Here is a 15212-nt window from a genome sequence, read left to right on the forward strand (position 1 = left end):
TTGGGAACCAAACCCGGATCCTGGAGGTGCAAGACAACAGTGCTAACTACTAAGCCACCGTAAACATGTAGTCAATATGTATAATTAATACAGGTCATTATATATGACACATTAAGAAATGCATCATAAATGCATAACTACACTCGTACAATGCAGAAGACGAAAATCTATACATTTATTACAAATATTAAGTTTTCTTCAGCCAAAAAAATGCTTTATGTTAATAAGGTGGTCTGTGTTAATTAATATAAAATTGCGTAAAAATTAAATGTTTAAACAAATGCCTCACTTGAAATTATATAAAATGTCAAATTTTATATCGTGGGTTACAGGATTTGGCTCTGTAACCAATAGAGGGCGCTGTTTCATAGCTGAAGCCCATGATGCTGCAGTATCCAGGTGGTGCCGCGTCTCTGTGTTGCTATGGAGCGCCACTTCGGTGACGTCACATCCGTCTAGTGATGCGAATGAATTAACACAATTTATTTCTTTATTGACAACTAACATACAGTAAACAAAATTTTCCTTGTAGTAAAACCGAAATCTGAGACCAAGATGTCACAGGGATTTGTCACAGAAACACAATAATTACCAAATAAAATGAAATTTCAGACCATTTCTAACAATGACGGATGTGCTTGTTTATACTTTGCTTCAGCATAATTTTAAAATTTTTTCTTAGATGTAATTGGTTTGTTCAACGTCTTGCCACTTGTTGTGATCCTACAAATATATTATATTTATTATAGAAAATTTTACTTCCGTAATCGATCGTCACGTGACCACATGACGTCACGCTGCCCCCGTTGCTATAGCGGTATGAAGATGAACACAGATCGCTTCTCCGTCTCTGCAGAGGAGTATTTAGGTATGTTACTGCAGCTGCACTGGTTCTTCTTGTGTCTTGTTTTGACAGTTATTATTCTCTCTCTCTCTCTCTCTCTCTCTCTCTCTCTCTCTCTGTAGTAATACGTTTATAGAGGTGTGATTTGTTTTGCGTTGCAGCAGAGTCCAGTGCTCTGTTCTATCTGACCGATGCTGTGACTCAGCTGCTGGAGCACAGAGAGGAGTTCATCCAGTTCGGCATCGTGCGGTATTTTGCAGAATAGTGAGTTTAATGTGATTAATCTAAAGAATTAACAACTGCATGACTGCACACATTTCCACTGAGCCCCTCTGGTGGCCGTGACTTATTAAGGCGTGAGAACGAGATACTATGTTGTGGCCACGACTTACTAAGGCGTGGGAACGAGATACTATGTAGTTGCTACTACGTCCTTGGGCATGAACACATTGGAATGGGAAACAAGATATTCGATTGTGGACTTGTTTTTTTTCTCCCTAATTTAGTCGTGTCCAATTCACCCCGTCACTACGGGGCTCCCACATTAAGGCTACTATTACCACCTAGTCGGGAGGGCCGAAGACCATCAGTCAGCCGACCGCATCCTTTCAAACTTCTCGCTCACACTCGAGTAACACATTTGGAGGACAGCGCTATCCGCTCCTTCCGCTTGCGTGAGCTCATAGACGCCCCTGATTGGCTGTAGCGCCGTGATTAATGTGCACTAAGTACCTCTCATCCCTCCCCTTTGAGAGAGCTCGGCCAATCAGCTTTCTCTAGACCTCCAGCTGCGAGAGGTTTCAGCATCACCCGGGAATCGGACTCGCGATCTCCGGATGATAGGGCGAGCACTTTACCACTGCACCACTCAGAGGCCCAGCCACGACTTGTTAATACGAGAGAACAGAATAGTATAATGCATGGCCATTAGATTCTATGCCCACGACTTAAGAGCAGTAATAATAACATCATTTATGTCTCACATGTGACAGGATGATTGCTAATATATAAGTTATGTTGTGTCTCAGTGAGTAAATAAAGGTAAGCATACATCTACAATATACGTTATAAGTTTAATACATTTAAATCTGTCTATAGCTTAGAAGAGACTAAATGCTATGAGGTTATTAAGTTGTGGCCACAACACAGTATCTCATAGGCATACGTAATACAAAGTGTATCAACGAATAGGTATGGTGATAATATCCTATCGGAGGGCACCTGGTGATTCCCGTTCCTAATAATTTCTATGGTTTTCAACACACACTGTGTGTCCAAATTATACCAACTGTATGTAAGGAGCAAACCTTCAGAAATGACCTATCCTATCATGTGGGCATGCATTAAACTATCTCGTCTTCACAGGTTATCTCATTCCCACACCTTAGAAAGTCGTGGCCACAACATACTATCTCGTTTCCAAACCTTAGTAATTTGTGGCCATGATATAGTATCTTTACGTATCATCAAACTAAATCCAAAATTGATTAAAAAACACTCGTAAACAGAATTCAATTTCCCCATAAGAAATAATGGAAACTCAAGTTATTCGTTCAACAGCCCATAAAAAATAAAACTAAAAATAATGAACACAAAATCTAAAGTAAAAATAAAACAAATTAACCTGCACTTTACCTTAAAAAAAAAAAACAGTAAGAATAAATTCCAGAAAGATGTGTTTCCGTTTGTGTGTGCAGGCGCTGTGTGTGTGTGTAAATCTAAAGTAAGCTCCCCTCTCCTTCCACCACTTTTTCCACACAAAAACTGTTTTAACGGAAATACATGATACATAATATTCGGTACTCGTGAACCAAGACTTGTTTATTTTCCAAGTAAAAATTGATTAAAAATCTTCACTCTTCACTCGTCTTCACTCGTCTTGCGGAATGCTTGTGAACTGCGTTACTCGCAATCCAAGGTTCCACTGTATATGTTTGCATTTCAGATTGTAAAATGTTGTCGTTCCTCTATAATCCTACAGGAGGCACACTGTAAACTGTTCACACATTGACAGGCAGAAGAGCATCCTGAGAATTTAATACAAATTGAATCGACGCCTCGGTATCGTTATAATATCGTATCGGAGGGTCCCTGGTGATTTCCCTCCTCAATAATTTCTATGGGTTTCAAAACGCATTTTGTGTTCAGATTATACCAATTATAATTAAGGAGGAAATCTTCAGAAACTATCACATGTCTTAGCTGAAGGATTTGGTATCTTGCAGCTTTACCAGTGTGAAGAACGGGAATCATGTTCTCTTCAGAGAATTCAGCTACGTTAAAGGTACAGCACACAACCGAGCTTCCTTCATCCACATCTTCTGGAAATGCTTCAGGCAGATTGGAAAGAACAGAGGTGGGTGTGTAATACAGTAACAAAATTAGTTTGTGTCTGATTAGTTTGTGTACAGTACTCGTGTTCTCCTCCACACAGATTTGCTGACGATGATGGAGTACACGTCACTTCTCCAGCTCTTATGCCCAGACTTTCCTGTTGAAATTGTGCAGAACACGGCCAAGTAATAAACTACATCTTTATTTAATTTTTTTTAAATAATATCACAGCAAATCACACGTTGATGTTTAGTTTATTGTTCCCATGTCTTCATTTAGTAAGCATCGTATTATGTTGTTGTTGTTGTCTCTGTTATAGAATTGTCCTGATGGAGGACGCTACAGACTGCCCCATGTCCCTCTCAGATTTTATCTACGCTTTCCAAATCCAGTTTTACTATGAAGGTAAGTCCATCCAATGTACACTATCTAACCACATATCCCAAATGCACCTGATTAGCCAAGACCTGTTGACGTCTGGAGCTCAGAATCAGTTTTATTGCCATTGTTATTACATACTGTAAATAGAATTAGTTTCTTTAATGTGGTGCACTGCAAACATGAAAACAAGAGGAAAAAACCTAGGTAGTAAAAGCACTACAGGAAAATAATATTAGAACGAGTGTATATGATTGTTTTAAATAACAGAACACAGTTATGAGAGTAAAAACTCCCTTTATTTCTCTGTTTAATATTGAATACCATCATGGTAGAAAGTTTTCTCAGTAGGCCAGAACCATGATCAGACTGCCTGCTCCATGTCTGAAACCCTGGCCTCCCAGGAACTCCTTAGATTGTCCAAACATGTGGAAATTGCTAAGATGGAGGTCAGGACTGTTTAGGGAGTGTGGTAATAACTCCCAATAGAGGTCCTATAAGATGCAAGTCATGTTGGTGAATGATCGTGTCGACAGTTCCCGCAGAAAGATGCGTCTCTCTTCTCCATGTTATTAAAAGATTTTTCAAGGATCAGACATTAACAGAAACGACTGCAATGGGCTCTTAACCACCTCAGCCAGGATCGGCAATCACGGACATACGGTCTTCGTTAAAACGTTTGCACCATTCAAATGTTTTACTGCGGTTGAGAGTCTCATCACCGTAGTGTACTTGATGTCTTTTGTATATGTCAATCGTTTTTCTATGCCTTTATTCATAAGAAATTGAATCACAAGTCCCAGTTTGATTTGAATGCCTCTCGAATAAGCAAGAACAAAAAGTCGGCTTTAAGTGATCTGATCAGATCATGGTTACATTATGAACTTAAAAATGGCGTTATGATGTGTAATTGCTGTTGAGTATATGAACATATTGGTACGTGCATGGGTTAATATTAAGACCGACTTCCATTACTTTTTAGCTGCTTTACAGAGCATTACGACTTCACTCCAGTACTAATGGCACCAATGGTGGACATTAAACATGTCTTGTCTGATCGATTACATTTGTATAGTCCATTTGGAGCACTTTGCTCAGCTGAGGCTGTCCTGTGTTTGTGCTCCAGAGAACATCAAAAAAAAAAAAAAAGCGCAGTAGATTTTTTTTTCCCCTTGCCCAAAATTTTTGTTTATTTTTGTTTTTTAATTTTTATTCACTAAATGATTGTAAATTTGGATGTTAAATGTGTGTCTGTGAATAAACCATCTAGTTTATCTGATCTTTTACATCTTAAGCACTTTTGACCTAAAAATATTTTTTCAATTAAGTCAGTTTATTTTTTAATTGTTGCTTCAAAGGTTCAATATTTAAAACCTTAAATATTAAAAGCTGGATATGTCAGCGATTTATTATATATATATATATATATATATAAAAAAATTAAGTAAATATTTTATTATTTCTCTTTACCAGAGCTCCTTGAGAGTCTGTTAGTGATTTATGAGGACTTGCTCGAGGGAAAGAACCCGAACACCGTCATCGTCCCGACCTCAACGTCAGCCGAAACAATATCTAGTGAGGAGGCGGACACACAAGAGGGGGTCGATTCATCTGTCCTGCTCGAGTGCATCGAGGGACTGTGTGAACGTTTTAAACACAAGTAGGACTCTCCACTGTTAAATGTGTGAAATTTATTTTTCATTTACGACATTGGATTCGCTTTGTGAAATACATGTCTGGGTTAGATCACAGACTCCGATTTGATCTCCTTGTGTTTATTAGAGTTTTTGTAGACACAAGGATGTCTGGTGTAGTTCTATAATGTTAGACTATTCAGGAAATCAGAAGAGCAGTAGACTTTTTACATAATCTCTCCCACAATTCCACTGGTTTAAGCGTCAAACTATTCTTATTGTACTATGAAAATGTACTTACAGACTATATGTAAAAATATAAAATATTGTGTAAAACTGTCCGGGCTCCATATTTATTATTAAAATTATGCAGAAACGGTGCTAAGAATTTTAAAATCTACTAATGCGGGAAAAAATGATTTCCAGTTGAAATATCTAAAATATTTTGATTAGAAGCTTAATCACAATAAAATAAAATAAAATGTATCTCTCCATTGTGCATAAATGTCTACAGCATTGTTTTTGTGCCCTGTCTACAGTAGATGCTAAGAGACTCAAGATGCTAAAAGACTCGATGCTAATTTAAGTCTTCTACAGTAGATGCTAAAAGGCTTAAGATGCTAACTTGAGACATTTATGCACAACTGAGAGATACATTTTATTTATTTTATTGTCTACAGTAGATGCTAAAAGACTCAAGTTAGCATCTTAAGCCTTTTAGCATCTACTGTAGAAGACGCAAGTTAGCATCGAGTCTTTTAGCATCTACTGTAGAAGACTCAAGTTTGCGTCGAGTCTTTTAGCATCTACTGTAGACACGGCACCAGTGCTGTAGACATTTATGCACAACTGAGAGATACATTTTATTTATTTTATTGGGATTAAGCTTCTATTCAGAACATTTGGAACATACCACCTGGAAATAAAATCTTTTTTTAGTTTTCAAAATCCTTAGCACTGTCCATGTTTAATTTAATGATGGATTTGTAGCCCAAATTAATTCAGCTGTTAGTTATGAAGGTAACCTGATGCCGTTTGATGTTGAAGCTACAGATTGTGACGGATGATGTGATGGGTCAGAGCAACTCCCAAACTGCAGGTCTTGTGAGATATTCCCAGGCTGTAAGGGCCATGACATACCAGAAATAATCCAAGGAAGGAAAACTGGTGGACAGGGTCATGGTGGCCAAGACTCACTGATTGCGGTGTAGTCCAATTCAATAGAAGAGCTTCCGCAGCTCAAATTGATGAAAAGGGTAATGTTGGTTCCAACAGAAAGGTGGCAGGACCCACAGCGCAACAGTGTTATGGTGGCGGAAAGGTGGACCTACTCAATATTAGATATACTGTTCTCGATATATATTTACATTTAAATTCAAGTTATAAAGATAAAGATGGTAATGAAGAATTATACAACAATATAGTGTGCAATTTCTCTAATAATGCCTTAGTGTGTATTTTTTTGCTTTCTTAAGAAAAGCTTCAGCCACATGAGTGATTTGCAGGTGCTACTGAAATTTGTTGTAGGATTTTAAACTAAAGCTCTGTACTTTTCCCAGATGTGTAAATTAGGAAAACAAGGCATTTGTTATATATATATATTTTTTTTTTTCTTTAAAACTCCTGAATACTTTAAACCGGCAATAGACCAAAATCTGTAACGTTAGGTTTTTCTATTGTAAAGACCTGCTCTTGAGTAATAAATACACTTTTCATTAACTCAATGACTTTCTCTCAAGTGCTATTGACCTTCTGTTTCCCTAGACATCCACCTCTGTCTGCCATTAAGGAGGTTCTGGAGAGCAGCACACGAATCTCCTATTACGGCTTCCTCATGGCTTTGGCCAAACACGAAGGAATCAGTCAGGAAATCGGTGAGGCCCACTGAACCAACAAGTCATATTAAAATGCTCTGTATTATAATTCAATAAAATCAATTTTATTTTTTTATTATTATTTTTTGTCGCAAAAAAAGAAAAAATATTTCAATGGACCCCATTTAGCTTTGATTATGGCACCCATTCGCTGTGGCATTGTTTTAATAAGCTTATGCAATGTCACAGTGTTTATTTCAGTCCAGAGTCGCATTAATAGAAGAGTTAGACTGTGGTAAAAAGCCTTTTCCACCACATCCCAAAGATTCTTAATAATATTATGTTTCATGCTCTTTGAACCACTCTGTCACAATTGGAATATCCCAGTGCCATCAGGGAAGAAAAAAACCCATAGATGTGTTAATCTGGTCATTCATATATTCAGGTCATCAGCTGACCGCATTTATTAGCCACATAACATTGCAGAATCTAGACCTGACCATTTAAAGCAACACCAGATCGAATTAGATATCTTCTTTGTTTTCCAGGTGCTCTTCCGAACAGATCGGACCTGCTCACCGACCCAGAGATGGATCAGGAGTTGGAGAGGCTGTGAGTGCTTGCTTATTACCCTTTCTTAGTTTGTTAGTAACAACACCTCCAGCATGACCATGTGCAATGCATTAAATCTGGATTAGAATGCATAGATTGTTAATGTACATATATCTTTTAGAGACTCACAACGTGTGTGGTTTTTCTACTATGCTGTAGTGTAGCTCAGGTGGCCATCAGTCCGACATCGAACAGCAGCAGCAGCGCACAAGGGCTGAAGGAACTGTGCAGGAAACCATCACCGCGCAAATCCTTGCACCAGCGCAAGAGGATCGAGATGGAGAGCGACGGCTCCACCGAGGAGACCGACTCCTCCGAGAATTAATACACACACCGTGGAACAGCACGGCATAAGCCACTTTCACTTTATTAAAACCAAAAATAATGATTGTTAGCATCAACCAGTATTCAGTATTTAAGTGAGGTGTAGAGTCTTATCTAAGAACTGATCAGATCTGGAATCACACCCAGATGAAATCCTTTGTTTTTACGTTGGACTCGGTCATAGTGGGTCCATAGAAGTGATAACCTGGTCATTCACTATATTCAGGTTCTCAGCTGACCTTATTTTGGGGCACATAACATTGCTGAACCTAGACCTGAGCAACTGAAGCAACCCCAGATTATACTGTAACACTGCCCCAGAGGCTTGTACAGGGGGCGCTATGCATGATGGGTGCATCGCTTAATGTGGTGACGAACAATGCCTTTTCCAGCGTAATGGAGCACCTCACCATAAGTTCAAAAGTGATAACTAAGTGGCTTGGGGATTAAAACATCGAAATTTTGGGTTCATGGCCAGGGAACTCCACAGACTTTAATTCCATTAAGTACTTCTGGGATGTGGCCCAGAAGTTGATTGACAGGATGCCAGTGTGAATTGGAGAGGAAAAAGAAAACCACATCATGTTAGTGCAAATCAAACTCCGGTACAACATATTTACAAACCGAGTTTAATTTTTCACCAGTTCCATAGTACAGTCAAGATCATCCGAAAAAAAAAAAATTAAAAACACCATGTACAATAAACACAAGAAAACAAAATGAATAGGCACAACTTGTGGTTCTGCAGGCTTGATCTGAAGACACGTATGGTCCAAACATCAAAACGTTTCATAATAAACATCTATAAAGTAATGATTAGTGTTTTTTTAAATCCCACTTTTATCCAGGATTTGCTTTTTTGGGTTACGTTGGCATAGTAATGTACTGAACTCCCATAACCCACTTCTTTACAGAGGTTCAATTTGGTTTGAACAATAGATGTTTCAAAGGTCAAATAGATGCACGCTTTTCAAATCACTTACTCACTCACACACACACACACACACACACACACACACACACACTTACTCACACACTCACACACAAAGGCGTAAATATTGCATACTCATTGTGGTTAAGCTTCAGTTCAGATTGAAGAACATGCTGGTTAGGGTGTGATCATTCCAAAAAAAAAAAAAAAAAAATGAAACTGGGCCACCGATTCATCGCCTTAATTCAATATAGAGGATACCGTGTGCTCACCTGTTCAACAGAATCGTGAGGGCCCGAGCCTGTGTAAAGTGTACAATTACAATAAACTATTTGCTTTGAAGCTTAATATATTTCTTTCATAAATATGATAGTCACCATATTTCATAATAGTAAGAGGGATTTTTTTAAAAACATTCAACACTGTACATCACCCTCTGTTTAAATACGAGTAATCTATTTTAATTCATATATTTTAATGGTTGAATTATTGTATGCTTGTAACATACACTGCAGCCCATAAGTCATTCTGCATACTTTAATGCAATGGGTTTTTGGAAAAAGATAAATTATCATTGAAATAATTTAATAAAATATCATTGAATTGAGGATATTGCTGACTTTGATGGATAGCATCATGAATAGTTTGTTTTAAGATAGAAAGCTAATATCTACAAGCTCAAAGATGAAAAACTGCAGTATTGGTTTTGAGGGAAATATGGTAATGTGTGATTGACAGGTTCAAAAAGATTTCTATAAACACATGAACAGGTTTTACTGTATGATTCAGAAATTTGTAAGTATAGTATTATAACCCTGATCATGTGAGCATACTAACCTCTGGGCACATTTTTAAACAGCCAAAAATAGGACAAAGTAAGGTAAAAAAAATCTGTCAGGTGACATGAAATGATGGTCACTATTGAGACCTGTAATGTACTGTACACATCTTGATTTCCTGCATCTCTCCCATCACACTGAGTCATGTTCCCACTACGTGTACGTCTGCAACAAATTGGGTAAATGCAGCAACTTGGAAAGACCGGAAGGACGTAGTATTGTCTCCCTTGACATAGAGATCCCATGCTGTTTTATTTGGGACATATTTGAAGAAGCTTGGTGAGGATGTGGTCGAAGCAAGATGCAGAAAGAAGCTTTATCGACTATTTACCAACGTAACTAACGTCTCTTAATGATTTCATTGACAAACTACAAGCATGGCGCAGATGGGAAAGATTGGGTGGCGTTCTGACTGAGCTGTCATTAAGACGTCACTGCGTTGTGGCTCTATCGATGGCGTTCTCACAACGATCTCATCAGTCTTGTGCTATGACCATGTTAAGTTCATATTATGTTCTTCTAGTGCGTACCTCGTTTACAGCACACATGGAGCAGGCTTTCAGCTTGTCTATGTCACAATCCGAGAATTTAGTATACAGTGCTGTGAAAAAATATTTTTTACTTTTTTACATGTATGTCACACTTAAATGATTGTGATCACAAACCAGTTATTAGGTTTAGGGGGCAGTTACCTTTTCACATAAGACCAGGCAGGTTTGGACAGTATTTAAAAATGCCATTGGTATTTACTTTTATCATTTTTGTGTCATTTAAAAATTGGTTTGATGATCTGAATGATTTAAATGTGACAAATATACAGAAATGATGATAAGCACTGCACGTGTTGTGGTATATATTCCAACCCCCGGACGCTCTGACAACATTGTAAGCTTGTGATAGGCGCCGGGTAAGAGTATGGTGTGATCTAATCAGACATAGCAATAACTCGACTCACTCTCAGTGGACGTGGTGAGCCATGATCATGTGCAGGGTAGGAAATTAGTGATTACATGATAGCTGCACTGAGAAACTGACAGGGACGGAGCTAGGAAGTAGTAAGGCCTTGATAAATTATAAATAGCATGATGCTTGCTTGATAAATAGCATTGTTTTTCAGGTCATTGATAAGAAAAGAAATGCTGTTCACTGAGTTCTTACGCTTTAACTGTACAATATCAAACCGTGGGACTACCACCACCATGTTTCACAGATTTGGTTTGTTTAAGTACTCTGTACCCGATTTCTTATGGACTGCACTGTACAAAATGCATACTTCATTCGCAATGTAAATGAACTAAATAGAAAGACGAAGAAGAAAAAAATAATAATAATTTTGGTTGTCAAGGCTACATAATTCCAGAGATCAGTGAGACATGGCCTGGTTGCATTTTAATGGATTTGAATATTGAAGCACATCGAATACAACATCCAACAACATGGTGCAAAACAACAGTAAAACGGTGGATGTTGGTAGACTGACACTGTGAGAACCCTAAAAGCTAGAACTAAATCGTGTTAGTGTGCTAGCTTTTATTCCCAGCATACTGGCTTTTCCTAGCATGCTAGTATATGTCTCATTGTTCTTAGCAAAGTGCACGTGAACCAAAGATTACAGTGAAGCGGAACTGACGTTGTTCAGCAGTAGTAGTAGTACAGAAACCCATTTGATTAGTTTTAAATTATTTTAAGTTAGGACACTGTGCATTTGGTTTAATGCTAAAAAACATAGAATTGCATTTTTTTTTTTTATAGAGACAGTTTCTGAATACATCTGGCTCTAAATCACTACATCATTTAAGAGTGTATTGGAAGTGTTGGTAAGGGCATTTTTTAAAAATTTCTTTTGCTATTCAAAGGATGCATTAGCTAAAAGCACACGTTGTGTCTTTTTGATTTGTACGCATTGTCTGAAATAGACATCAACATCGTAGCATGGCATGTTAAGGAGATTTTCGTGACCCATCATGCAAAACCTTGGATATTAGGATATGGAGCAGTCCAAAGTATACGACAGGGCAAAGGTCATTCGAGGAAGATGTCTTCTGTGGGACAGGAGTACTCCATGTGTTCTTTGTAGAACTGCTGAAACGCTTTGCTGTAATAGAAAATAGGAATAAATCCCGGATCACTGCAAATACATGAGTGCTGGAGATTTACAAAATGGCACACCATAACCCCAGAAATAAATATGAATGCCATAAACAATAGTTTTCCTGTTATTTAGCATGGTCCAGACTAAACTACTGTAATTTGTGAAATCCCTTTTTTTGTGCAAAGGCAGAACTATAATACATAACTCATGTTGTCTTAATACTTAATACTCTTAATACTGTATAGTCTAGTAACTCCACAGCAAAGCCGGTTCTGATAATCGATGCATGTGGAAAAGATGTGTCTGCAGCTGTGGTTGATGACATATGAGGTGGTATCAAAAGGTTTCGAGACTAGTTTTGACAGCACAAAGCTGCACGTACATTCACAGGGAGCACCAATCTTCATAAGTCAGTGTGCCAAAAGACTTGTCCTGTGTACATCGGGGGCTGTGCAGCTGGTGCTATAATTACAGAGACGTTTGACATGATTCGGCAAGTTTACGGTGATGCTGCATTGACTCGTTCGAGGTGTTTTGAGTGGCACGCACACTTCATGAGCGGCAGAACATCACTGGAAGACGACAAGAGATCAGGAAGACTTTCAACGAGCTCAGCCCTTAAAAATCTCGAAACCATTCGGCAACATGTGCATGATGATCATTGGGGAACAAACCACAACATGGCTGCCACCGTCGGTGTGTCATGCAGAACAGTCCAGACAATCCTTACATGTGATTTGAACATACGTCGTGTTGATGCCAAGTTCGTCCCCAGGCTGCTGACCCAGGAGCAGAAGGAACATCGCGTTGAAGTCCTCCAAGCAGTCAGTGTGCCATGGATGACCCGTCCATTATGTCGAGGATCTTTACCGTTGATGAGAAGAAACAGTCTTCACAGTGGAAGAGCCCATCATCTCCGCGAGGCAGGTCCGCAGCTCGACCGAGTGCATGGTCAATGTCTTTTTCAACATTTGAGGCATTGTGCATTTTAAGGCGCTTGAGAGAAGACATACGGCAAAAGCGACCAGATCTGTGGCACACGAATCTTGAATGTTTTTGATACCTCCTCGTATAAACCTGATTCAGCTAGAGGATTAGGACTGGCACTATATTCTCATTTTTTTAGTGGTTTAGTTACGGTTTACAATTTGGTTCCTCATTTGTTTTAGGTGTTTTGTATATCAACTTTGCATCTTGAAACTATAGCACATGAACACTTGCGAAAGCTTACCCGACAGATTCAGCTAGATATTTGGCGTGCTCCTCTGAGAAGAACACATGGCAGGCAAACCTCTGGTGTGCTGGGTGTTTGGTGATGAGTCCAAAATACCTGTCAAACACATTTGTAGAAATTATGTTTAGAAATCTGCAAAATCAACATATTCAACCTGTATAATCGATTTTTCTTACATCTATGTATTTCTGGCCCATCATGTGGCAATAATATTGTGATGTTCAACATGCATCACATTGTTGTTGTGGTCATAAAACATAGCATCTGATTTTGGAATGCATCATTTTTGGGAAGGATTTACACTCACAATGTTAAATGTTCTTTTCTGGTGACAGTAAAAAGACAGCAGTCCTCTAAAACTGAATTCGCTACATTCACACAAATCTGATATTTTTTAGATTGGGTATGTGTCACTTTCTTATGTGGTCATAGATAGGATACATATCCGATGCTCCTTGAATTAGAATGGTCAGATCCGAATTCATGCCACTTTTTTCCTTTGAGGTGGCAAAACGTGGGGCGCTTGGTGACATCATCAGTCAGCACTGGCAGAGCGGCAATTTCATAGTTATGCTGCTAAAACAGCTAAAGCAAGGTGTCTGTTTTCTTCCTTCTTCTGGACCTCAACTGTTATAGCCAACTAACTGCTTGCTGTTCTCCAAATAAAAAAAAACACCCAAGCATAAGTTTGCTAAAATTGCATCCAATGTTTGAAACTCATGAGTTTTTTTAAATAGATGCGTTCACGTTAGAGTAAAGATAAAAGGCACTTGTAATTATAAATGTGAACCGTCATGTGATGCAAATCTGATCTGACCAAAATATATCATAATTTATAAAAATGGTTAAGATACTAGCTGGTTTAAATGAGTTCTGCTTGTTTAAAATTAATTGCCGTAAAGCATTTCCCACTTTTTTGTCCTTGTCTCTGTAATATGCCTAACCCCCTCCGTTGATGCTAGATGTAATGCTTGGATTTGGCTCGTGGTGGTGCCACTTTTCTAGCCCCGGAAATTAGAAAGATTAAAACACAGAAATGAATGATGTTCCTTATGGGTCGCCTTTTGTTTTTTTAATGGTCTTGCAATACTTTAAAAACAAATCAGAGGATATAAAACTTGCAGATTTGATGCATAATCATTGCAATTTCTGATTTCCAAATACACATCAGGCCTACGTGGCTGTGCATGATATCATCTTATTGTTCACTTCCTGTATTGGTGTCTGATTGACGTCTATCCTATTACCTTATCCTCTCTTGGAGCATTTTACTTACTTGTAAATGTTCCCTTAGGATCTGAGAGCGCATGAGGAGTAGAGGGGCGAGTGGTAGAAGATGTACTGTAGTAAACGGACAGGCCCTCTAGTTATTATTCATTTAAATGAGTTTATTTATTTACTCACTTTTTGTTCTTTGGATGGCATCCACAGAAAGAGATGTTCTTCAGCTGAAAGAAGTGACAGTACTTGTCACCCTGCGGGAGTAAAAAAGAAAGTAGGAATGTTTTCAACAGCAAGAAAGATCCGATGATGGTTCAGGGGTTGAAAACCTAATTAACCTGGCTCAATCAAAAAGCTTTTTTGTGCCAAACAAGTCTATTGACTGCATTTTTCGCTTTTAGAATCTTAGGTTAGTTACAAATTGCATAAAAAAATCTTAACTGCTGGTTGACAATGGCTGCTGAATAATAGAAAAATGTGACTCTGTGATTAAAAGCAGGTTTGCAAGATGAATTAAAAAAGGTCATTTTAATCTGACATTTGCACTAGAGCTCCAATACTAATTTCTGTAAACACATGAAAGTATTTACTATACCATCACACAAAATGATATCATATCATCTATACCGTTTTATCCTGTTTACAGGGTTGCGGGGGGCCTGGAGCCTAACCCAGCAGACAAACACCCTGGACAGGGGTACACACACATATACACACTCACATGCTCACTCATTCACACACTACGGGCAATTTGGGAACACCAATTAGCCTCACCTGCATGTCTTTGGACTGTGGGAGGAAACGGGAGTCCTGGGAGGAAACCCACCAACGCAAACACCATGCTCACGTACACAAGGCGGGAATCGAACCCAGACCCTGGAGGTGCAAGGTGACAGTGCTAACCACTACGCTACCATGCCACCTGTATAAGTCATTACACAGGCAGTGCATTTCC

At 38.6% G+C, this 15212-nt stretch overlaps 2 protein-coding genes across 2 annotated transcripts in view; one reads left to right on the plus strand and one right to left on the minus strand.

Moving 5' to 3' along the window:
• The first annotated feature begins 805 nt into the window (after positions 1-805).
• On the plus strand, positions 806-8957 carry cstpp1 (centriolar satellite-associated tubulin polyglutamylase complex regulator 1). The gene is made up of 9 exons (XM_053506547.1): positions 806-868; positions 1006-1108; positions 3070-3200; positions 3279-3363; positions 3498-3583; positions 5030-5216; positions 6955-7064; positions 7553-7616; positions 7776-8957. The coding sequence occupies exons 1-9, from the start codon at positions 820-822 to the stop codon at positions 7939-7941; spliced, it is 981 nt and encodes a 326-aa protein (XP_053362522.1). The 5' UTR covers positions 806-819; the 3' UTR covers positions 7942-8957.
• A 118-nt stretch (positions 8958-9075) lies between these two features.
• mapk8ip1a (mitogen-activated protein kinase 8 interacting protein 1a) overlaps positions 9076-15212 on the minus strand; it is a 31507-nt gene continuing 25370 nt past the window's right edge. The window contains exons 10-12 of the mRNA XM_053506546.1: positions 14441-14511; positions 13034-13132; positions 9076-11805 (exon numbers count right to left, since the gene is read on the minus strand). Coding sequence (XP_053362521.1) covers positions 11733-11805; positions 13034-13132; positions 14441-14511 — 243 coding nt within the window. The 3' untranslated portion in view covers positions 9076-11732. The remainder of the gene's footprint in view (positions 11806-13033; positions 13133-14440; positions 14512-15212) is intronic.

This window comes from Clarias gariepinus, chromosome 10, assembly GCF_024256425.1.
Source record: "Clarias gariepinus isolate MV-2021 ecotype Netherlands chromosome 10, CGAR_prim_01v2, whole genome shotgun sequence".
In the NCBI taxonomy this organism is placed as follows: domain Eukaryota; kingdom Metazoa; phylum Chordata; class Actinopteri; order Siluriformes; family Clariidae; genus Clarias; species Clarias gariepinus.

Bases quoted from the DNA above. Each gene is read 5' to 3' on its own strand.
- cstpp1 (XM_053506547.1), top strand. From the start codon at position 820: ATGAAGATGAACACAGATCGCTTCTCCGTCTCTGCAGAGGAGTATTTA. The intron at 1,109-3,069 runs GTGAGTTTAATG...GGTATCTTGCAG, and splicing joins GTGCGGTATTTTGCAGAATA to CTTTACCAGTGTGAAGAACG. The intron at 3,364-3,497 runs GTAATAAACTAC...TCTCTGTTATAG, and splicing joins ATTGTGCAGAACACGGCCAA to AATTGTCCTGATGGAGGACG.